Here is a 24,324-nt window from a genome sequence, read left to right on the forward strand (position 1 = left end):
CCTATTTCCAAATAAGTTCATGTTCTGAGGTCCTGGGGGTTAGGAGTCCAACATATCTTTTGGAGGCCGTGATTCAATTCATAACAGATGCCATATTCCATGGACAGATAATGAGTACATAACTGATATGTCTCGATGACAATAATATTTCCTTACGAAATTGCCAGACTCAGTAGGAAGAGAAAATAAAGGATATGTGCCACTATGCCCTTGTTTTAACTTTGTGAAGAGAAAGCAAACATGTTCAAAAAGATACTCCTGGAAAGGTAAAAGTGCTACCAGACAGGGAAGAATCTTAACACCTGTGTGCCTGTGCTTGTCTTTGTACTGTGAGTGCAGGTATACACTTAATCTTTAAAAACAGAACAGGGGCGCCTGGGTGGCTCAGTCGGTTAAGCGTCCGACTTCAGCTCAGGTCACGATCTCGCGGTCCGCGAGTTCGAGCCCCGCGTCGGGCTCTGGGCTGACGGCTCAGAGCCTGGAGCCTGCTTCCGATTCTGTGTCTCCCTCTCTCTCTGCCCCTCCCCTGTTCATGCTCTGTCTCTCTCTGTCTCAAAAATAAATAAACGTTAAAAAAAAATTTTTTTTAAAAACATAGAACATAGTAGGAGGGGCCCCTGGGTGGCTCAGTCGGTTAAGCGTCCGACTTTGGCTCAGGTCATGATCTCACAGTTCGTGGGTTTGAGCCCCGCATCAAGCTCTGTGCTGACAGCTTGGAGCCTGGAGCCTGCTTCTGATTCTGTGTCTCCCTCTCTCTTTCTGCCCCTCCCCTGCTCACGCTGTCTCTCTCTCTCTGTCTCTCAAAAATAAATAAATGTAAAAAAAAAAAGATTAAAAAAATAAAAGCATAGTAGGATATAGGTCTGACATATGTACTATTCTTTTTTTCACATGAAGAAAAGGAGTTTTTTATTCAGGTTAAGTAGTAACTTGCCTTGGAGCTCCCTGAATTGGTGTTTTTTGGGTTTTTTTTGTTGTTGTGGTTGTTCTTTTAACCAAAATCTGTCTTTACTAAAACTTGGGATAAGCCATAGAAGTTGAATGATGTTAATGGAATGTGTTTGGGATGGTAGTGAATAGCCATGGTAATCTCTATTTTTTTCTGTTCCAAGTCTTTAGTTTTATGGTTTTTGGCCATTACTTTCAGTGCTTAATAAAAAATGGTTATTTGAGGGGCAGCTGGGTGGCTCAGTCCATTAAGCATCCAACTTCAGCTCAGGTCATGATCTCACAGTTTGTGAGTTCAAGCCCCACATTGGACTCTGCACTGACAGTGCAGAGCCTGGAGCCTGCTTTGATTCTGTGTCTCCTTCTCTCTCTGCGCCTCTCTCTGTCTCTCTTCCTCCTTCTCTCCCTCCCCCTCCCTCAAAATCAGTAAATAAATTTTACAACAGAATGTCAAAAAAAATAATAAATGGTTTTTTGAAAATGAGATCTGTTCATTTCCCTTCATTATGGTTAGAATATTCACCATTGTTCACCTTTCCTGATTGTTGACATCCCTATCTCTTCCTTTTTAAAATTACCCTTTTTAAAAAAATTTTTTAATGTTTATTTTTGAGAGAGAGAGTGGGGGAGAGGCAGACAGAGAGGGAGACACAGAATCTGAAGCAGGCTCTGTGCTGAGAGCAGAGAGCCTGATGCGGGGCTTGAACCCGTGAACCGTGAGATCATGACCTGAGCCGAAGTCGGACCCTTACTACTGAGCCACCCAGATGCCCCTTTTTTTAAATTTTCTTTATGAAGAGTGGGGTGAAAACCTAAGAGAACTTTGTCCTTTAAAGGTTAATCATGGTGTTACCTCATTTGGGAGATAATTTAATGAAATTAATGATAAACATGTTTCTCAGACAGATCTGGTTGTTCAGTTTATTGCTTTTTTATTTTTTAATTATTTTTTTAAGAGAGGGAGTGTGGGAGCAGGAAGGAGAGGGGCAGAGGGAGATAGAATCTCAAGCAGGTTCCACACTCAGTGTAGAGCCTGATGGGGGGCTTGATCCCACAACCCTGAGATCATGACCTGAGCCAAAACCAAGAGTTGGACTCTCAACCAGCTAAACCACCCAGGTGCCCCAGGTTTTTGCTTTTTAGTAGAGCCCTTGAGTAGAATGACAAAGGCCTTTTAAGAATTCTATTAAAAAGTAATGGGCAAATTTCACCACATTTTTGCTTGCAAACAAATATTAATAAAAGAGAACACAGTTAAGAATTTACAAAGCTGGGTGGGCTGTTATCAAGAGATTGGAACAGAAAACTGGGTTTCATATCGAAGGTTCTGTTTTTGAATTTGTTTGACTTACTTTATGATCTTCACAAAGTAATTTCATTTGTGGCTAATGTTTCAGCTTCCACAGCAGTGTGCTTTTAGGAGATGCAGCTATTTAACAAGCAATCTGCTTTGAAATGTGATGTAATTGAAGTGAGGACTGTCATTATCTGAAAAGTTAAGATGCCAAATATGGCCTCTCTCTTGAGGTTTTACAGTGGGGTGTATTTTTCCATCACTGTTTGACTTGGGTCAGAATTAGTCATTGTTCTTACAAGTTGAAGATAATCCAAAACTTTTTATTTTGTTATGGTTTTTAGTTATCTTTGACTTTCTGTCTACTTTGAAAATGAATGTAATCCATTGAATCATTTTCTAGTAGTTACTATCCCTTGTTAGCTCTGTAGTTTTCCTACTTTAAAAGGTAAAATAGACGATAGAATACATACATAGACTCCTAGAATTTTAGAATTGCAAAAGGCCTTAATCATCTAGGCCAACCCCCCACCTTGTTTTTTACATGATGAAATATCTATAATACCTGTTAGTTGGTTTGAGTCTACATTTTCATGTTACTCAATACACATTCAAAAGCACTGTGCTCCATTCTTACATTCTGAGAAGGTGGCAGCCACCTTTGGACACTTTTGCTTATTCATGCATATCAGTTGCACAGTGCATAGGCATTGTACTAGGTACAGGATACAGGGTAAATAAGGTCCTAAACTAGAGAGAATCAAAAATGTCAGCAAGTAAACACAATCCACTGGGTTAAGTTCTATAAATCTACATGAGTAAGAGAATAACCGGCACTGTGGCAGTGGCAGGGAAAGAATATCAAGGTAGCCTTCATAAAGGATAAACCTTTGAGTGCCATCTTAAAGGGTAAGTCAGAATATGACAGGCAGAAATCTTTGCGGAGGCGAGAAGTGATGAGGAAGGAAATCACAACAGAAGGAAAGGCATATAGGGACAGACATACAAGGGCAGAGCATACTTGGGGTTGCAAGATGGTTCCAATTCGGTTGGAGTAGAGAGTATACAGTGTGTGGGAGCGGGGAGGGACTAGTGAAGATAACTAGACTACACTGTGGAGTGTTTTAGATATATGGCAAAGGAAATTTGAGTCTTTGTTGCCCATAGGTGATAGGGAGTTCCTAATGTGTTTCAACCTGAGACCTAAGGTAATTATATTTGCCTTCTTTAAAATATTTTCTTATTCATTTATTTTTTTTATGAGGGCAGCCTATTTATTTATTTGTTCATTTATTTATTTATTTATTTAGAGAGCTTGAGTGAGGGAGAGGGACAGTGAGAGGGAGAGAATCTTTTTTTTTTTTTTTTAAGTATTTATTTTGAGAGAGAGAGAGAATCCCAAGCAGGCTCCACACTGTCAGCACAGAGCCCAATGTGGGGCTCCAACTCACACACTATGAGATCATAACCTCAGCTGAAACCAAGAGTCAGATGCTTAACCGACTGAGCCATCAGGTGCCCCCCACCCCCCACTTTTTTTAGGGAGAGAGAGAATCTTAAGCAGGTTCCACGCCCATCATGGAACCTGATGTGTGGCTTGATCTTAGGACCTTGAGAGTGTGACCTAAGCCTAAATCAAGAGTTAGACACCTAACTGACTGAGCCACTCAGGTACCCCTAAAATGCATTTTAGAACTATTACTCTGCATTAACAACTCAGGCAACAACAGATGTTGGCGAGGATGTGGAGAAAGAGGATCTCTTTTGCATTGTTGGTGGGAATGCAAGCTGGTGCAGCCATTCTGGAAAACAGTATGGAGGTTCCTCAAAAAACTAAAAATAGAACTACCCTACGACCCAGCAATTGCACTACTAGGTATTTATCCAAGGGATACAGGTGTGCTGTTTTGAAGGGACACCTGCACCCCAATGTTTATAGCAGCACTATCAACAATAGCCAAAGTATGGAAAGAGCCCAAATGTCAATCGATGGATGAATAGATAAAGGAGATGTGGTGTGTATATATGTATATATATATATATATATACATATATATATATACATATATACACATATATATACATGTATATATATGTGTATATATGTATATATATACATGTATATATATATACATATACATGTATATATATATATATATATATACAATGGAATATTACTCGGCAGTCAGAAAGAATGAAATCTTGCCATTTACAACTACGTGGATGGAACTGGAGGGAATTATGCTAAGTGAAATTAGTCAGAGAAAGACAAAACTGATATGACTTCGCTCATATGAGGACTTTAAAAGACAAAACAGATGAACATAAGGGAAGGGAAACAAAAATAATATAAAAACAGGGAGGGGGACAAAACATAAGAGACTCTTAAATATGGAGAACAAACAGAGGGTTACTGGAAGGGGTGTGGAAGGGGGATGGGCTAAATGGGTAAGGGGCACTGAGGAATCTACTCCTGAAATTGTTGTTGAACCATATGCTAACTAATTTGGATTTAAACTTTTAAAAATTTAAATAAATAAATAAATAAATAAATAAATAAATAAATAAATAAGAACTATTACTCTGGTGGCAGTATAGAGACTGGATTGCAGTGGGATAAAATCTAGAGCCAAGGAAACCATAGTTAAGTCTTAGGTTGCAAGTAACTTGTTCTGCGAGTGTTCCACAAGATGAGCAAACATTTCTAATAAATTTTAACTTGATAAACGATATATTGCAATACAAGTAGTATGTGATGCTGAATGTCACGTGATCATGACCAAGCCAGTGGTTCTGTCTCTCTCGCTCTTGCTCTCGCTCTCTCGCTCTCATTGCAGAATTGTGGGTGATTGTCTCCCATGCTCGAATGCTCAGTCTCAGGCCGCGGTGTTTGGCAAAAATCACTGATTTTTCAGAACATTGGAAGGTGCCCACAAATGGCACTAGTGTTAATTTTTGTCACTTCAAAGCACCTATGGACAGCCCTTTGCTTTTCCATATAAGAGTAAGCTTAGGAATGCTTCACTTCATTCTAGGTCAGGCTGCCTGCAGGTATAAACCCTTTCCTTTGTTGCCTTATTGCCAGTTACATGAAATACAGTATATGACAAGAATTTATTAATAATAATACTGTACTGTAGTCAAACATATGTGTGAGTGTATACAATAGCTCCATGCAGAAAAAGATTCCATTGAGCCAATAGGTAGCAGTGATTCCGATAGTGATAGTGAAAGTCGTCCTACACAATAATCCTCTCTCTTGTCTCCCTTACACCAGCCACAAAGGTTTTCAAAGGTAAGTGCAAGTTAATTTGTTTATTTTTCTTTTTTTTAAATTTTTTTTTTTTAACATTTATTTATTTTTGAGACAGAGAGAGACAGAGCATGAACAGGGGAGGGGCAGAGAGAGAGGGAGACAGAGAATCTGAAACAGGCTCCAGGCTCTGAGCTGTCAGCACAGAGCCCGACATGGGACTCGAACTCATGGACCGTGAGATCATGACCTGAGCCGAAGTCAGACGCTTAACCGACCAAGCCACCCGGGCGCCCCTGTTTATTTTTCTTTATATTTTGCATTTTCTTTATTATTTTGTATTATATTACAGTATTGTAATCATTTTTATATGAATATTTTTGGGTTGTGGAACAAATCATCTGAGTTTCCATTATTTCTTAAGGGGAAGTTCACTTTGATATACAAGTGCTTTGGATTATAAACATATTTCCAGGATGAATTATGCTTGTAAACCAAGGTTTTACTGTACTTATGTTCCTGCAGTAGTGTAGGCAAGAAATAAGGAGGCAGTATTGAAGAAGAGGTAAGGATTGATAAATCTTTAAAGAAATATGCAGAATGATAAATTGATAGGACTTGAAGACTCACTTGTGATCACAGAAGGTGGAGAAGAAGGAGTCCAGGTTTCTGGTTTTGATGAGTGTGTTTCTACAGTATCTAGTATACAGATACTTGATGACTTGTTCAAAGAATGACTGAAGGTCATTGGATGCTTTATTCCTTGTGAATATTTTCCTAAACTATACATTTTTCTCTCTTTCAAGATGTTAGCATATTTCATGGGTGTTTATAGGTATAGCTATTTGGATATTTGGTTGCTCTCCTTATTTACTTCTTGAAATCTAGGGCTTTTTAAAAATTTATGCTTAATTTCCTCTTCTGACAACCACTTTCCTGCCCCTATAGAATCAGAATTTCCAAGACAGTTCAGTGGGAATTTGAAACTTAAGAGCTGCTTGGGGGTTCTGATGATCAGTTTGTTTTCAAATTTGGTTGTAGAGCAATGAATCAGCTGAGGGTAGAGCTGTTTTCTTCTACTAACCGTGCTATCAAATGATGGATAATCTGTTACTGTAGATTTTTAAATGATGGAGTAAGGATGGTGATCACTCCTCTCTGAGTGATCTCAATAACAAGAAAGATAAGAAATAGGAATTCTACCTTGAGTGATATTAGGAAACAACTAAAACCCCCAATCACAATATATGAATAAAGGCTACCATTTCCACCAGCAGTAAGATAAAGCTTCTAGTTTCTCCACATCCTCACCAACACTTGCTATTTTCTGATTTTAAGTTTATTTTTTTTAGTAATCTCTATACCCAGTGTGGGGCTTGAACTCATGACCCTGAGATCAAAAGTTGCATGTTCTTCTGACTGAGCCAGCCAGGCACCCTACCATTTTTTTAATTTTTTTATTACCATTCTGTGGATATGGAATGGAACCCCACTGTCGTTTTAATGTACATTTTCCTAATTATATTGAGCATCTTTTCATATACTTATTGGCTATTCTTACATACTGAGTGAAATATCTATTCACATCTTGTGTATTCTGGACCCAGAACCTGGGGCTTATCTTTTTATTTTCTTTATGGTGTCTTTTCAAGCATAAAGGTTTTACATTTATGAAGTTTAGTTTATCAGTGTTATCTTTTTCTCTTTTATGGTTTATGCCTCTGGTGTTGTATCTAAAAACTGTTTGCCTAAACCTAAAAGGATTTCTTCTAGACCTTTTATAGTTTTAGCTCTTATGTGTAAGCCTGTGATACATCTTGGTGTCAGGTAGATTATAAATTCGTCTTTTTGCTCATGGACATCTAATTGGTCCAGCAATTTTCAACCATTTGGTGGGGGGTGGGGACAAGCAATCCTTTCTTCCACTGAATTGTCTTGACAACTTTGTTGAAAATCCATTGACAAAATTTAAGGACTTCTCTTAATCTTTTCCCTGTGACCTACATCTGTTTTTATGCCAGTACTCACCATATTCCCCCCCAAAGTTTACAGTCTCAGTCTCTAGAAAGGAAACACCTGCTTCATAGTCTCCAGCTCCAGTGCTACCTCTGAATCGCTGCCACCCTCTGTCTCACTGACTTGCCATGCCACCCCTGAGATACTTAACGTTTAAATCTTAAGATTTTAAAGTTGCAAGTTCAACACTTTAGCTTTACAGATAAGGAATGTCAGGCCCACCTTTGTTGTTTTTCTAAGTTAAAGTATTTTTGTCCCATGCTGGAACAGAAAGAAGAATGATATCTGTCTGGGGATAAACATTTATTATCATGGAATCACCACACAATTCTCTCTTAACCAGCCCTGGCAGAGCAGGGTCCTGAAGAGGAAAAAAAATTTAGAATAGAGACTTAATAAGGGCAGAGCCATAAAAAGAGGAAAGGAAATAAAGGGTAGATGCCAAAAATAAAGTACACCTACTTGAAATTTTTGTATAAAGCTGGTACACATTTCAGGTGGCTCTGCTAGTGAAATGCTTTACCATCTATAGCATGCATTTCTGGAAAGTTACTGCTGAAAGCACCTCTTGATCTTTAAGGGACCTCACATCACTTGAAAATAAGAGTGCTCAGTGAAAGCTTTAGATCTTTCAGTGGTTTAGGTTTCTGGTGTTTTTTTGTTTGTTTGTTTGGTTGGTTGTTTTTTTGTTTTTGTTTTTGTTTTTAAGTAATCTTTGTATCCAACATGGGGCTCAAACCCACAACCCCCAAGATCAAGAGTTGCATTCTTCACTGAGTCAGCCAGGCGCCCCCTCTTTTTTCATTTTTAATGTATTTCTTCTGGCTTTCAGTTTTCAAAATATAAACTATATTTTTCTTTTTTTTTCTTAATATTTATTTATTTTTGAGAGAGAGAACGAGCAGGGGGAGGAACAGAGAGAGAAGGAGACACAGAATCCAGAGCAGGCTCCAGGCTCTGAGCTGTCAGCACAGAGCCTGATGCAGGGCTCAAACTCACAAACTGCAAGATCACGACCTGAGCCACCAAGGTGCCCCTAAACTATATTTTTGAAATATTAAACTTTCTAGCTACAGATGATATGGAGAAACCCATTATAATAGTAAGAAAAGTATTACCTTGCTAAATTTTTCAAAGTAACAATTATCCTCACGTGTGTGTGTGTGTGTGTGTGTGTGTGTGTGTGTATACATAGTCATAGTTATTAGCACATGACTGATACATAGTCTGCAAGATCAGGCTGTGCTTAAGACTGCTTCCTGAGGAATGTTAGCTATATGTAGTTTAAAAGGTAGGTGAACAGAGCTGAGTATCTTATGCTGGATCTTGCTCAGTTGACCAAAACAACTGGTCTTAGAAAAGAGGAACAAGGGACACCTGGATGGTTCAAGCAGTTAAGCATCTGACTCTTGATGTTGGCTCAGGTCATGATCTCGGGTTCATGAGTTCAAGCCCCGCATCAGCCTATGTGCTCTTAGTTGGGAGCCTGCTTGGAATTCTCTTTCCCTCTCTCTCTCTGTCCCTCCCCCCTCTTGCTCTCTCTCAGAATAAATAAATAAGCTTTAAAAAAATAAGAAAAGAGGAATAATAATGGGGATGGAAGTCAAATTCATCTGTTTAATTGTTCCTTTAAAGATAGAGTTTAAGGGGTGCCTGGGTGACTCAGTCGCTTAAGCGCCCAGCTCTTTGATTTTAGCTCAGGCCATCATCTCACAGTTTGTGGGATCGGGCCCTACATCTGGCTCTGTGCTGACAGCAAGGAGCCTGCTTGAGATTCTTTCTCTCCCTTTCTCTCTCTCTGCCCCTCCCCCCCTCACTCTCTCTCAAAATAAATAAATAAATAAAATAAAAAAGTAAAGATAGAGTTTAGGAGCTAAGGTCAAGTAGCAAGGCAGAATATCCTAGGCTAACTAGGCTGGAGTATTAGTACATTCTGAATTAATAACTATTGGTCTTTAAAGATTATTTTTGTAAGTAATTCGTTTCATAGCCTACCTTGAATATTTTTTGTGTAACAATATTTCTAATGGAAAGGTTAGGATTTTTTTTTTTAATGTTTATTTATTTTTGAAAGACAGACAGTGAGAGCCAGGGAGGGGCAGAGAGAGATTGGGAGAGGGAGACACAGAGTCCGAAACTGGCTCCAGGTTCTAAGCTGTCAGCACAGAGCCAGATGCAGGGCGTGAACCCACGAAGTACGAGATCATGACCTGAGCCAGAGTTGGGCGCTTAACTGACTGAGCCACCCAGGTGCCCCAGGATTTTTTTCTATTGTATTTAAGTTCTTCTGTACTAAAATGAAAACATGGAAGGGACAAATGCACACTGCAGGATTAGTATTTACTCTTGGAGGAGGAGTGGAACTTTAATGTTATATAACCATTTGTTTCATAGACAGATTTAAACCAGATATGGCAGAATGTTTGCGATTTGTTAAATCTTGAAGGGAGTGGAGGGGAGATATGTCTGGGTATATGTTTAGCAATGAATGTTTGTGAGGAGATGCCATGATTACCAGCAGATGTTGAAGAGAAATTCAGGGTAGTAGAAAAATTCCTAGGTTACATATTGGGAAGAACTCATGTTTATGTGATATCTGTAAGGGTCATTTCTCCTGCAGAATATGACTTGTCAGTTTTGAACCGTTGGCATTTGTGCTCCACCAGGACTCAGGCTCCCCAGGACAGTCCCATCAGTCCTGTGCTGGTGACAGTGAGGATCACCTATAGCTCTCAGCACTTCCTGTATTATGTTTTAATAATCACATCTCATGCTCCACATTTGCCATTTGAGATGTTATGCAGTGTGAAATGTGTTCTAATCAGAAACCTATAAGTATCAGAACTTGGATTTACATCTGACCAGCTCAAACCCAATCTTCATTATCCTTTTATGAGTTTATGCTTTCTTAATGTAGTCTTATCCACAGGATGAAGATACTGGAATGAAAAGTAAAGTCCATCATATTGCCAAGGAGATTATGAGCTCAGAGAAAGTGTAGGTATTCATTCAGTTTATAATTCAAATGACCATTTGTTTCCCTACTGGTTCATTGAAAACATTTCTTTTATTGTTTTTGTTTTTGTTTTTGTTTTACAGGTTTGTGGATGTGTTAAAACTTTTGCATATTGTAAGTATCTGCAAATATTTTCTTAGAGTCTGAGACTATCGTCTTTTGCGTCTTTCCCTATGTCAAAAAATTTTCAGCATAACTTAAATATACTTAAGTTAATGTGTGTATATATATATGTGCTTCCTAATATATGGTTACATTTTTAAATTCATACAGGGGCGCCTGGGTGGCTCAGTCGATTAAGCAGCCGACTTCGGCTCGGGTCATGATCTCGCGGTTCGTGGGTTCGAGCCCTGCGTCGGGCTCTGTGCTGACCGCTCAGAGCCTGGAGCCTGTTTCCGATTCTGTGTCTCCCTCTCTCTGACCCTCCCCTGTTCATGCTCTGTCTCTCCCTGTCTCAAAAATAAATAAAACGTTAAAAAAAAAATTTTTTTTTAATTCATACATATATGTGAATATAGACGTTTTCTAAAATGTATGTATTCTAATGGGTAGGTAGTATATCCAGATTATTTCCGAAAAATAGAGCCTTTTTTTTTTAATGTTTATTTATTTATTTTTGAGCGAGAGAGAGCACACGTGCACAAGACAGGGAGGGGCAAAGAGACGGGGAGGGACACAGAATCTGAAGCAGGTTCCAGGCTTCAAGCTGTCAGCATAGAGCCCAACGTGGGGCTTGAACCCACAAACCATGAGATCATGACCTGAGCCGAAGTCAGATGCTCAACTGACTGAGCCACCCAAGTGCCCCAGGGCCTTTATATCCATATTTCCAAAGTCTTTAAACTTTCTGTCTTCATAACAGTTTTTAGAGTATTTCTTCTTGGGCATTTGCAGAAGATGTCTATAAGGAGAACTTTGCACTAGCAATGTATAAAGAATGTCATGCTCAGTGTTCAAAACCATTCTCCTTCTATCTGAATAAGCTCCCAGAAATAGACTCTTAAAATAGACCTTTTTATAACTAACTTTTTAAAGTTTTGTATTCCATTTTTATAATTGTCAACTTGAACAAACCTGTTGGGAAACAATTAGGATGTGTCTGACAGCATATTCATTTTTCTCATGCACTCTTTTGCACCTGCAAGTTTTTACAAGTTTCACTATGCATGAGCAGTGAAAGCGCTTTTAATCCTACTTTATTTGAATTATATTTTGGCAAGTTATTAAGACTTAACAAAAGAGGGTTAAGGTAGAGGAAACAATGAAGAAAGCAACTGAAGTGAAAATTTACTCAGATGGTATAATTATTAACATCATCTTCATCTTAATTACTGAGAAATGGTAGGTTCACACCCATTAATATCTCTAAAAGTATCATTATTTTCAGTTTTCCACTTAAAAGATACATGTGAACATGAAAAGTAGGGTGCCTTAAGCCTGATTCACATTCACTAAATGATTCTCTGTGCTCTGTGCTTGGTACAACAGAAACCTGGAGCTCTAAATCCTGTGTGAAGAATCTCCAGTTTTGGAAACCTTTTCTAAAACAATTCTTAACATTACTGATTTGTTTTGAGAAATTACTGTGTTGCGAATAGTTTCTCATATAAATCTTGACTGTATTGCTTACTTCTCTTTGTAATTCACTTCTTAAAAATTATAGCACGGCATTTGGGCACCCAAATAAATTTATTGAGTTTGAAGTATATTGCCATTTCAAATGCGTAATATAAACGTTAAAAAAAATTCAAATATGTAACAGCAAGATGAATAACTAACTTCTCAAAATAAACTCCATTTTGAACTAAATGAATTCCAGTTTTTACTGAACCTCTGTATTGTTTAAACCATTGCAGAGGGAAAAGGAAAAAAGCTAAACTCCTTTTTCTGGAAAGCTTAACATATCTGTAGGACAAACAAATTGTACCTATTTGACATTATTTTCTGATAGACACGTCTAAACAGAATTAGACCACTCTAAGGAAATTTGCAGCATCTGCAATTTAATTGGTAAGCTCATGGAGGCAAAAAAAAAAAAAAAAAATGCTATGGAGTCAGAAAAACTGGAGTTGGAAATTCAGTGCACTATTTCAACAAATCTTGCATGGAACACATGTTGAAGATGCCATGACGAACAACAGAGTCCCTGCCCTCATAGTGCCTATAGTCTAGCATAGTGCTTCTCATAATGTGGTGAGAGACTGGATTTAAAATATTTCCAATCCGTGTTGGATCAGAAGTTTTAAAAATACAATACAAATGTCATGGCCATGTCAAAGTGACCTAAAAGTTTCCAATCCCTTATTTATGCTTCTAACTAATATCTTTGCAGACCAATAATAATAAAGAGGACCACACTTTGAGAATATTGGCAAAAACATCAGCATCTATTCCGCCTATGTAGATTCTGTTTTTTAACAGCTATATGAATATCAGAAAGTAGTCTACCCTGTGGGCCTAACTTTCCTTATTTGTAAGATACAGATATCGCTCTCTCTGGTTGTGAGGAATCAGTGGAATAAAGTATGTGAAAGAGCCTTTTATTTTGCACAGTGTACGTAGGTGCTTAGATTGACTTTCATTACCCGCTATTTTCATCTTTTTGTAATTCTGTCCCTTCCAAATGCCTTTTTTCCTCTGTCCTAAAATTTCATTGTAATGAAGTTCTGATTCCAGTAGGTAGAGAACCAATTAAGAGCTTCATTAGTTTCTTTATTTGATTACCTAAAACATGTATCTTGTTCTTATCTCTATACTTTTGGAACAAATCATAAGCACTGTAAAAATGGACAGTCAGACCAAAGGATTTCCCATATCATCTCAGATCTGATAGATCTCATAGATGGCCTTGGCCTCTTCCCCAGCTGGTGTTGAGCAGTGAATCATCCAAAACCCATCTTGGCTTGTATATTTTCAAAACCTCCTAAGCCTTTAATGCATGGGTAAGAGTAGATCATCTGCCTACCTCTTGTTAACGTCCTATCTGGTATGTGTAAATGTTAACTCAGCAGAGCCCAGCTCTAATGGGAATTTTAACAACAAAGCATTAACCAGGTGAGAGCCGTTATTAGGAGAGGATTGTTACCAGCATAATGTGGGTGAAGTCAAGAGTCTTGTTTCATTTCACCACCCCCACCACACTGTTAAAGCTCATATTTACCCCTCTACCAAAAGTGCCCCACAAAGGTAACACATGGATAGTTTCAATCCTGAGCACTACTTACGTCTGATTTCATATAAATGAGTCAATGTCTGTGTTATGCCCTAGAATATGACTGCTTTACAATACCTAAATAATAGGCTTTAGATAATCCAGTGGATACTTTTTTGGAAATGAACCAGGTATCCAAGTGGCTTGGGGGAAGCTATTCTGCTGTTTCAGTTATACATGATTTCTTGTGAATAATTTTCTTTAAAGATTTTATATTTTTAAGTATTATCTGCATGCAGCATGGAACTCGAACTTAACCCCAAGATCAAGAGTCGCATGCTTTGCTGACTGAGCCAGCCAGGCACCCCTCCTATGAATAGTTTTTTGTATTAGAGACTCTAGAATAGCACTAATAGATTTTTCTGAGATGACAGAAATATTCAGTATCTGCACTGTCCACTATGTCCAATATTTTTAAAATTTAAATATGTTACTGTAGTTTACTGACATTTCTTTGTTTATAATTTGCTGACCTAGGTGGTACAGCTCATATCTTAACTATAAAATCTAAAGTGTAAACTAAAGAATTTTATCATTCAAGCTATTATGACATTGGAAGGAATATCCAGTTGAGGCCTTTGATTCATCTGCCTGATATTTGTGAGGAAAATTAGGGCCTGTAGCAGCAGTGGCGAGACTTTACAACTAATCTTTTTTATGATGTATGCTCTGCAGTATCTTCCATGAGCTCCTGGACTTTAAACTAGGTATTTTTTTAAAGGTCCAGTGTACACAGTGTCTCCCAGCCAATACCCAATACCAGTATTTTCCTTTTCAAAATGGTAGTGCCAGGGAGTCTGGGTGGCTCAGTTGGTTGAGTGTCCGACTCTTGATTTCGGCTCAGGTCATGGTCTCATGATTTGTGGGATCGAGCCCCGCATCAGGCTCGGCACTGACATAGCACACACACACTCTCTCTAAAAATAAATAAATAAACATTAAAAAAAAAAAAAAAAAACTACAAAATGGTAGTGCCATCCCTATGACTGCAAAAGCCAGAAAACTAGAATCTGTCCTTTCTTTCTCTCTCTCACCCACTTCTTCAACCAACCCGTCAGCAAACCTACTGATTCTGTTTCTTTAACTGCCACCAACCTAGTTCAGAATATCATCTCTTACGCAGACAACCATTCCAGCCTCCTAACCGATACTCACTCCTGTTTCCATTCTCAGCCTTTTCCCAACCTGTTTCTTATACAATCTTTTTTTCCTTACAAAATTTTGAGTGATGTTATTAAAATCTATATTAGAACATGTCACTCCCCTTCTTAAAACCCTTTAAATGATTCCCATTGCATTAAGAATAAAGTCCAGGGCTCCTGGGTGGCTCAGTCATCCGTTGGGCATCCAACTTTGGCTCAGGTCATGATTTCAAAGTTCACATGTTTGAGCCCTGCGTCGGGCTCTGTGCTGACAGCTGAGAGCCTGGAGCCTGCTTTGTGTTCTGTCTCCCTCTCTCTGTGCCCCTTCCCTGCTCACACTGTGTCTCTCTCTCTCTCAGATATAAATAAACATTAAAAAAATTTTTTTTTAAAAAGAATAAAGTCCATGTTACTTACCAAGGCTTGTAAATAGGATGACTTTATGTCCCAGTCTGCTTTTGACAATTCTGGTTATTGTCTATTGTCTATTAATAACTAATAGTAATTATTAACAGTGTTCTTTTGTCTTGCTGGATCATCAAATTATGGTTCCCCCTGCCTACAAGATGCTATGTGATTTGGCCTCTTACTAAGATGAGATGCTGGGGAAAGAGAGGGGCGTTCTCTTACTCACTGACCATGCTCTGGCCATACAGTCCTCCTTCCAGTTCTTAGTTCATTGCTAAGGTTATTCCTGCTCACAGCTTTTTCTAATGCAGTTTCCCAGAACGTTTGGTCTTCATTTTCTTCATAGCTAGTTTTTTCTTTATCCTTCCAGTTTTGGCTTAATGTGACCTCCTCATAGAGACCTTTCTTGACTATCCTTTTCTCTTTACCTTTCCCTTTGTGTTCTTCTTGACACTTAATATAATTTGTGTATTTGTTTGTTTAGTTGTTTATTTTTGGTCTACTCTACTAAAATATAAGCCAGGTGAGGGCAGGGATCATCTCTCCAGTACCTACCATCATTCCTGTTCATTGGAAGGCTTTTAGTAAACATTTGTTGAATGCATGAGTGTGACTAATTCTTTAGGGGTTAAGAATTCTGCCCCTGCCGCTATGTGTTCTTAGACAAATTAGTCAAGCCTTAGTTTCTTCTTCCGGAAAATGGGAATAATAATAATAATAGTAATTGCATTGTTTTTGTTATTTTATTTTCCCTTTGATGGGAGACTATTTTAATACACAGCTATAAATTTATTTTATGAATGCCCAAATAGCATGACTTAAAAACATTTTTTTTTTTTTGACAAGAGAATGATCAGAGACTTTGAGGTCTTTTTTGACAAAGATGGGCTGATTAAGTAATAAAATGATACTAGTAATGAAGCATCTTTGCTCCACTGATTTCTTAAGGTTGAGACCCACTTACCTTGAAAATTTGAGGGACTCTCATTAAAATCTATAGAGTTAGAGGCAGTTATTTGGACATTCATATGTCTGTTAGTAACTAGAATGTATCTTTTATTTTTTAAAAAATGAATCATAGAGGGGCGCCTGGGTGGCTCAGTCGGTTAAGCGGCCGACTTCGGCTCAGGTCATGATCTCGCGCTCTGTGAGTTCGAGCCCCGCATCGGGCTCTGTGCTGACAGCTCAGAGCCTGGAGCCTGTTTCAGATTCTGTGTCTCCCTCTCTCTGATCCTCCCCCATTCATGCTCTGTCTCTCTCTGTCTCAAAAATAAATAAACGTTAAAAATTTTTTTTTTAAAAAGTGAATCATAGAAAGAATAGAAGGCTTTCTCATAGAAGCCTCCAGTTTTTCCTATCTTAAATAACTTCATCATTTTCTTTTTTTTTTCTTTTGTTTTTTATTCTTTTATTTTGAGAGAGAGAGAGAGAACAAGCAGGGGAGGGGCAGAGAGAGAGGGAGACAGAATCCCAAGCAGGCTGTCAGCTGTCAGCACAGAGCCCAGTTTGGGGCTCAAACTCATGAATCATAAGATCCTGACCTGAGTCAAAGTCAAGAGTCGGATGCTTACCCGACTGAGCCACCCATGCTCCCCTAACTTCATCATTTTCTACTGAATACAGACTGTTTTTTGAGTCTTGTTAATGATTTAATTATCATTAATTTGTTCCTTAGTTGTAAAGAATACTCCTTTAGTGTCTATTGACATGGCTGCCAAACCTTCACTTTTTGAGCAGCTTCCTTCTTGTTAGGACTGTCCTTCACTGAATGAAGTTCATTAAGAGCCCCTTTGTCCTGCTGCTGAGGTGTTTGTTCTCCTTACTTTGGTTTGGTATTTGCTTCTTGTTATATGCCTCTGATTCAGCATTCTGTCTCCAAGCTTCCAGGACTTGTTGACCTTAAATGATATTCATGTGATCACTTAAATTAACCAAATCTCCTTTACTTAAATAAATGGCCTTCTGTTGAGCACTCTCTGTGTGACTTGAAACATGCTGTGTTATGTAAATTGTCTATTTTAATCCTTATAACAACCCTATCAAATACTTGTTATTTCTGTTTTTTAAAATGAAGAAAACTAATTGCCTAAAGTAACCCACTGCTAAATGGCAAAACCATACTTTGAATTCTGGTCTGAGACCTTGAACTTAGGCCGCTGTTCAGAAATGGATTAAAAATTATTAACTTGACATTTCTACATGCTGTATAGGGGGTAGTAGTATATCTTTGGATATATTAGCTTGTTTTCAGAATTTTTTCAGTGGCCCAAGAAATCAGAGAAATTCTAGTTTTCTATCTTCTGAAGATGAGAATGAAGCTACATATTTTCACTTAGGATACATTAATGATTACTTGTTGTTAAGGGAGTTAGAGACTGGAGATAAAGGATTGATTTCAGTCATGTTTTATATAGTTTATAGCGTGCATTGATGATTATACACAATCACCTGATTGTGATCAGTCTGATCATAGGGAGAAATCATTTCATTGGTCAATATTTTAATTTAAAAACAAAATCAAATTGTTAATGTTAGGACTTCCTCCCCCTTCTACATTTACTTCATAGTTTCACACTCTTTCTGCGTATTTATCAAAGCTCTCTGACCTTCCCAGCTGCTTTGCTTTGGCTTAATATGAAGTATTTCTTAATGCCCTTTTTGAAGGCAAGGAGCCCTGCAGAGTTCCCTGTCTATCGATATGTCCATTTAGTTTTTGTAATTCACTGTGTCATCATAGTGGTTAAGTCATACCCTCAGGTCAAGACACCCAGTCAGGACAGCTTCATTAAGTCACTTACTTCTCTTTGGCACTGGAGATGTAAATCCTGACCCTAAGAATAAGACCATCTGTTTTGTGCTTCATTGCTTTAGATGTTCATATTTGACTTTATTTGCATTGATTTTTGCTTAAGTCTTGCCCAAGTGATCAGAGCTTGTAAGGCTAGTATGTTAATACTTCAAAGGAACTCACTGTTTTATTTATTTATTTTTATTTTATGTAAGGCTTTATTTATTTATTTATTTATTTATTTATTTTCAATATGAAATTTATTGTCAAATTGGTTTCCATATAACACCCAGTGCTCATCCCAAAAGGTGCCCTCCTCAATACCCATCACCCATCCTCCCCTCCCTCCCACCCCCCATCAACCCTGTTTATTCTCAGTTTTTAAGAGTCTCTTATGCTTTGGCTCTCTCCCTCTCTAACCCCTTTTTTTTTTTTCTTCCCCTCCCCCAAGGACTTCTGTTAAGTTTCTCATGATCCACGTAAGAGTGAAAACATGTGGTATCTGTCTTTCTCTGTATGACTTATTTCACTTAGCATAACACTCTCCAGTTCCATGCACGTTGCTACAAAAGGCCATATTTCATTCTTTCTCATTGCCATGTAGTATTCCATTGTGTATATAAACCAGCAATAACACTGCTAGGAATTTACCCAAGGGATACAGGAGTGCTGATGCATAGGGGCACTTGTACCTCCAATGTTTATAGTATCACTCTCAACAATAGCCAAATTATGGAAAGAGCCTAAATGTCCATCAACTGACGAATGGATAAAGAAATTGTGGTTTATATTCACTGTGTTTTAAAAGTTGATCTGGTTCTCATTTGTAGGTTTTCTAGGAATTATTAATAATATGATACGCTTTATAATTCAGGAGCCTATTTCTAAAAATGCCAAGTTGAACATGCATTTGGTTACTGTAATCAAAAACTAGACTGTTAGATGGTTCAGTTTTACATACAGAATTTTTGGTGGGTTTTATGTTGGAAGAATAGACCAAAGTATGTGTAGTTGGTATCAATAAACTCTATTGCCTGCCTAACATTTTTATATCCTGGTTCCCATACCCCTTTCATTTTAATTACCCAGATTTTCCAGTGTAGAAAAGTAAACTCTGGATCTAATTTTTGAAGTGCCAGTCGTGTGGTCTTATATGCTCACTGATTTAGTCAAGGAGGTGTTGGGGAATTTAAATTCTTCTGCCCAAAAATAGTTTTGCCTCTGGCTCCTAAGTGTCATCACACTTTCCCAAATTATCCTGGCTGTTAGCATTTAGAAAAATAACCAGACATATGTTGTAACCATCCTTTTTATTTAAAAAAAAAAAAAAAAAGATGTTTTCTTCCTTCTAGTGGCACCAGTTCTGGAAATGGTTGAGGTTCATGAAGAGCTGAGAAGTGAAAGATTCTGCATGTAGTTCTTGTGTGAATTAGTTACATCTGGCACTGGGGCCATAGCACATGGCTTTTAGGGGATGGTGGCCCAAAAGGTGAGGGGATGAGATTTAGGCCAGAGCTGCTGTGTATAATTAAAGGCCATGAGTTGCAAGTAGGGTCTTTGGTGTGAGTTGCATTGGCCTGGAGTAAGGGGTACCCTTTTCTGCTTTCAAAAAGGTACGATGAAGACAAGTTGATGGCCCTGGTAGTGCTTGCTTAGAATATGTAACCTCATGGGTCCTAGGAATAATTTGTAATAGATACCTGGATAGAAACTCTAAATTCCTATAGTCTCTATTAAATGGTCCTCTTTTGCCAATGACAGTATGGGCCACAAGTTCGTTCAGAGCTACCTACAATCATCCAGTAGTACTGGAAAAAGTGACTTTTTGCCTAGTATGTGACAGACACCTCCAGTTAGAGGTGGCCATCTTACTGGTCAGCCCAGTGTGAATTTGGCTGGTCTCTGTTGAATGTGTCTCAAATAAGCAAGTTTTCCTTTTGGCTATTAATAGTGGCAGACATATGGAATGCAGAGTCTGGCAAAAGCTGTGTCAAATAGGGTCCTTAAGCTACTTAGCCACTAATGGCTACTGTCACTGTTGTGACTGAGGAAGTATCTTCCAACTGGAAAATAAAAGTCATGTTGCTGCCAAGGGACAAATACATTTATCATGTCTTCTACCAGAAGAAAGGGCAGTGCTTATTGCTTTGCTGAACAAGGAATTCTTGCATTTAAGTTATATTAATTATTAAACTGGTAAAAAAAAAAGAAAAAAAGAAAAGACTACTATGGAAGATGTTTAACTGTGCTTTGAATACTGTTATAATTGTGTTATAATTTGTGACTGACATGTAAATATATTCTGTTGTGCCTGATGGAAAATCTAATGACTTTCAAAAGCATTAAGTTTAAAGGTCTATTTTGTCTTAGTAAATGTGAATGCTGATAGAAACAAGCTGCTGGGAGGTGGAATTTGGCCAATATCCATTTGGTTTCTGGAGATGTTTTGTGTGGCTTTCTGAATTGGAGTTTATGCGAGCTACAAACTCACATCTTTATATTACAGTAATTAGCTGTAAAAGTAGTTCTTTAGTTACTAGTTTAAGTACTTGGTTCCTTTGGGCCATTGTGACTGTTGGGCCAATAAAGTATAGTCCCAGATCCTGAGGCCTGAAGTGAAGGGTTTATTAGCACTGGTTTAGCACAGGAGGATTTGAGTTGTCTGAAATAACCATCCTTTAGGCAAGGAATCCATTCACTACTTTTAAATTTTATATAAGGTTTTTGTCTTTCACAAGAAATATAAGAAATGCCTATGGTTAATGTACAGGAGGCAAGTGGTTGAAGGGATCAGGGGAGAAATGGGTATTTTTTTTTTTTGATGTATTTGATTTGCCCAGTGAATCCCTGAAGGGAAAATAGTTAGAAATAAATGTAAAGGAAGATGAAACCTAGTATAGAGTCTGTTTTGCCTAAGCTTTGCTTTAAGGTTTTAATTAAACCTAAAGATTGTTTCTAAGAATGAACAATCTTTGTTTTTGAGTCCTTAGGGCTGTGGAACAGATTCCACTATTGTTTTACTTATCCCCAGAGGGTGGACCTCAAGATAGTGTGAAACTAGACAAATAGGATCCCACACACCACCACCCTTTCCAAGTCCCCTGGAATGACAGGGTAGGTTGGTGTGGACTTGTCTTAAAAACATGGTATATAAATAATTTTCTAGGGAAAAGTTGACAGGAAAGAAAATGTAAGGAGAAAATTTTTTGTTTTGTGAAAGATCTAAATCCTGATGAATTTATTGGTAAGTTGGTTAGAGGGATAGAAGAGTCCATGGTTAAAATATTTTGTTGATTCTGTGTGCCAAACACATTGCAAAAAGCTTTAAGTGTGTTATCTAGTGATGCGCATTGTGAAAGTCTCAGAAACCACTTAGCAGACAAGGAAAATGCAGCTAGCCCAAGGAAACACAGTAATACTGGATCCAGTATTCTCTGATTATTAAAAATGTGCCACTCTCCTCCACATGCCTTACCTAGAATGCTCTTGTTGGGAAATAATTACTGAAAGTGAACAAAGGGACTTTCCAGAATAAAATCAATTAAGATCTCTTGGGGACTTCTAAAATGAATGGATTGTGTTCATATAGCAGTATTGGAATAAGTTTAAAGGCAATACAGTTTCCAGATACCCTTTAATATAATTACCGAGTTTGAAGATCAGACCAAAAGATGTAAGAGAAATCTCACACAGACTGTTTTAAGACCAAATATCTACCCCAGCCACTTTGTTGTGATGTTTTTGTTTTTGTGGTTTTTTTTTCCTGTCTAGCTAAGTAGGATAGGAGGAAGTGCGTACTTTCAATTTGTAATTCTACATGGAAAATGATATGGAGAACAAAGGCAAAGGAAAAAAATAAAATTTCCTTAAAACTTACAGCCATTGACAAGTCCTTGAGACAGTCAGAGTGACCTTCCTATAGGAATTCAACTGCCTCAATGTTAATACTTTGCTAAGGACAAAAGGCAGCCTTAGTTTGACATTAACCTGACCTCCAGGATCCTGTAAGTCTCTCTCTCTTTTTTTTTTATGTTTATTTTATTTATTTTTGAGAGAGAGAGAGAGAGAGAGACAGAGTGCAAGTGGGGGAGGGGGGGGGAGAGAGAGAGAGAGAGAGAGAGAGAGAGAGAGAGAGAGAGAGAGAGAGAAAGAAAGAAAGAAAATCTGAAGTAGGCTCCAGGCTCTGAGCTTCAGCACACAGCCCGATACAGGGCTCGAACTCACAGACTGTGAGATCATGACCTGAGCCTAAGTCGGAAGCTTAACCGACTGAGCCACCCAGGTGCCTGTAAGTCACCTTTTAAGGGATAAAAATTCCTTTGGACAGGCGCCTGAGTGACTCAGTCTGGCTCAGGTCATGATCTCAGGGTTTGTGAGTTCAGGCCCTTCATCCTGCTCCGCACTTTGGGCTTTGCTGTGACCATGCAGAGCCTGCTTAGGATTCTCTCTCTCTCTCTCTCTCTCTCTCTCTCTCTCTCTCTGTCTCTCCCCCCCCCCCAAATAAATAAACGTTAAAAAAAAATTCCTTTGGAAGCTTCCTTTATCTCTACCCACCCCCCAAGATATATGTTAGCAGTCATCCTCCAAGCATATGGCCCACTGATATACATCTTCATGAAGGGTCTCATGACTAAGGTATTACTAGACAATAGTAGTAAATGACCTTTTCCTCACAACAGCTACCCTTTCAAAGTACTGGAAATCTTACTTCCAAATTCCTTAGAGAACTGCTATCCCTACTTGAAAGTAAATCAACCACTCCTCATAGCCCCAGTGCAGCTGTCTCTGCCTACAGGTCCTGTCCCTGTGCTTTAATAAAATCACCCTTTTTGCACCAGAGACACCACAAGCATTCTTTCTTGATTGTTCGCTCCAAGCCATGACACTTTCACATCAGAAAATACAGTTCGTGATCTATATTGTTGTAGAAAAGAGAATCACTGGGGTGAAAAGCTTTATATTAAATTATATGTGTGTGTATGTTGTTTTTCCTCCTTTGAACTATAATAGGATTTCCGAGATGCAGTGGCCCACGCTTCCAGGCAACTTGGGAAACCCGTGATTGAGGACCGGATCCTAAATCAGATCCTGTACTACTTGCCTCAGCTGTATGAGCTCAACCGGGATCTCCTGAAGGAACTGGAGGAAAGGATGTCAAACTGGTATAAATGGACTGACCAGCTTTCCCTAAGTTCCAATTTTAGATGAGGCCACAAGGGCCCTGCTTGTGACAGAGAGGTGGTATTCCTTACATTGAGTTGTTTCAATATATTAAAGTTTCTTGGTGGTTACCTATAGATTGGTCATTTTAGATGGCCAAAATTCACAACCTTGATGCACTGAGCTCAATTCTAAAACTGTTCAAATTCTTTGGTAATGTTGCCTCAAAAGCAAGAAGGACCCATATTTAGCCAATTTAACTTTCTGTAGGAGACCTCTGATAATCAAGGTTTTTGAGATTGAGGGAGTTTAGTTGATATATTCACACTGAAATGTTTTTAAATGCTTTATTATCTTTTCTGGAGTTTCATGAATCTGTCTTTGCATTTTGGAAAAGAGACCATTCACTGGAATAATAGGTTTATTTGGTTTAGAAAATTTACATGTATATGATATCATTGTAGACTGTAGAAAAGAATACCAAAAGGTTAAGTACTTCCTTGGGTTGTAGAGAGGAAGCAGAAACTTTGGTGACATCTTTGAAGCTTTGCACAAAATTCAAAATTTCCCTGTAAGCTTTATTTTACATATAACCCAGAAAAATACCTCTTGCCTGTTTTAGAAATATGCCTGTGCATGCTAGCAAAATATGTTAGGTTATTAATTCCTAGCTGTAGCCCGAATGTAAAATAACAAAGGGTTAAGAACTGAGGAATCACTGAAAGGTATTTTTTAAGGTCATGATAGAAATAAAATGTGATTCCACAGAGTTTTCCTATACATACTTTGTCATTCTTCTTATAAAAATTATCTTTAAAATTACCTTGAATTGCCTTTAACAGATATGTATATTTGTGCAAGCGTTATAAATAAAGAGGCTTAAATATATTTTTCGCTTGTGCTAAAAGTTTTCCCAAGTTTAGATCTATAGATGTTCTGCATTAAAGTATTAGACATTCCTAAGAAACAGACTGAATTGATGAAAAGGACAGCTAAAACAGTAATTATGGCAAAAGCTACACTTATTACTGACATAAAACTCTTCTAATCCTTGGATAAGGTATTTTCTACTTATTAAAATATGTTTC

The 24,324-nt window shown here is 38.1% G+C and overlaps 1 protein-coding gene across 3 annotated transcripts in view; it reads left to right on the forward strand.

The window, feature by feature from the left end:
* FGD6 (FYVE, RhoGEF and PH domain containing 6) overlaps positions 1-24,324 on the forward strand; it is a 120,312-nt gene that overhangs the window by 42,832 nt on the left and 53,156 nt on the right. The window contains exons 4-6 of one of the 3 annotated variants that reach the window (XM_058741759.1): positions 10,429-10,508; positions 10,611-10,641; positions 23,087-23,238. In XM_058741759.1, the coding sequence (XP_058597742.1) occupies positions 10,429-10,508; positions 10,611-10,641; positions 23,087-23,238 (263 nt within the window). The remainder of the gene's footprint in view (positions 1-10,428; positions 10,509-10,610; positions 10,642-23,086; positions 23,239-24,324) is intronic. The other 2 variants (XM_058741760.1, XM_058741761.1) reach the window with 2 other exon arrangements.

Source organism: Neofelis nebulosa, chromosome 8 (assembly GCF_028018385.1).
Source record: "Neofelis nebulosa isolate mNeoNeb1 chromosome 8, mNeoNeb1.pri, whole genome shotgun sequence".
Classification (NCBI taxonomy): Eukaryota; Metazoa; Chordata; class Mammalia; order Carnivora; family Felidae; genus Neofelis; species Neofelis nebulosa.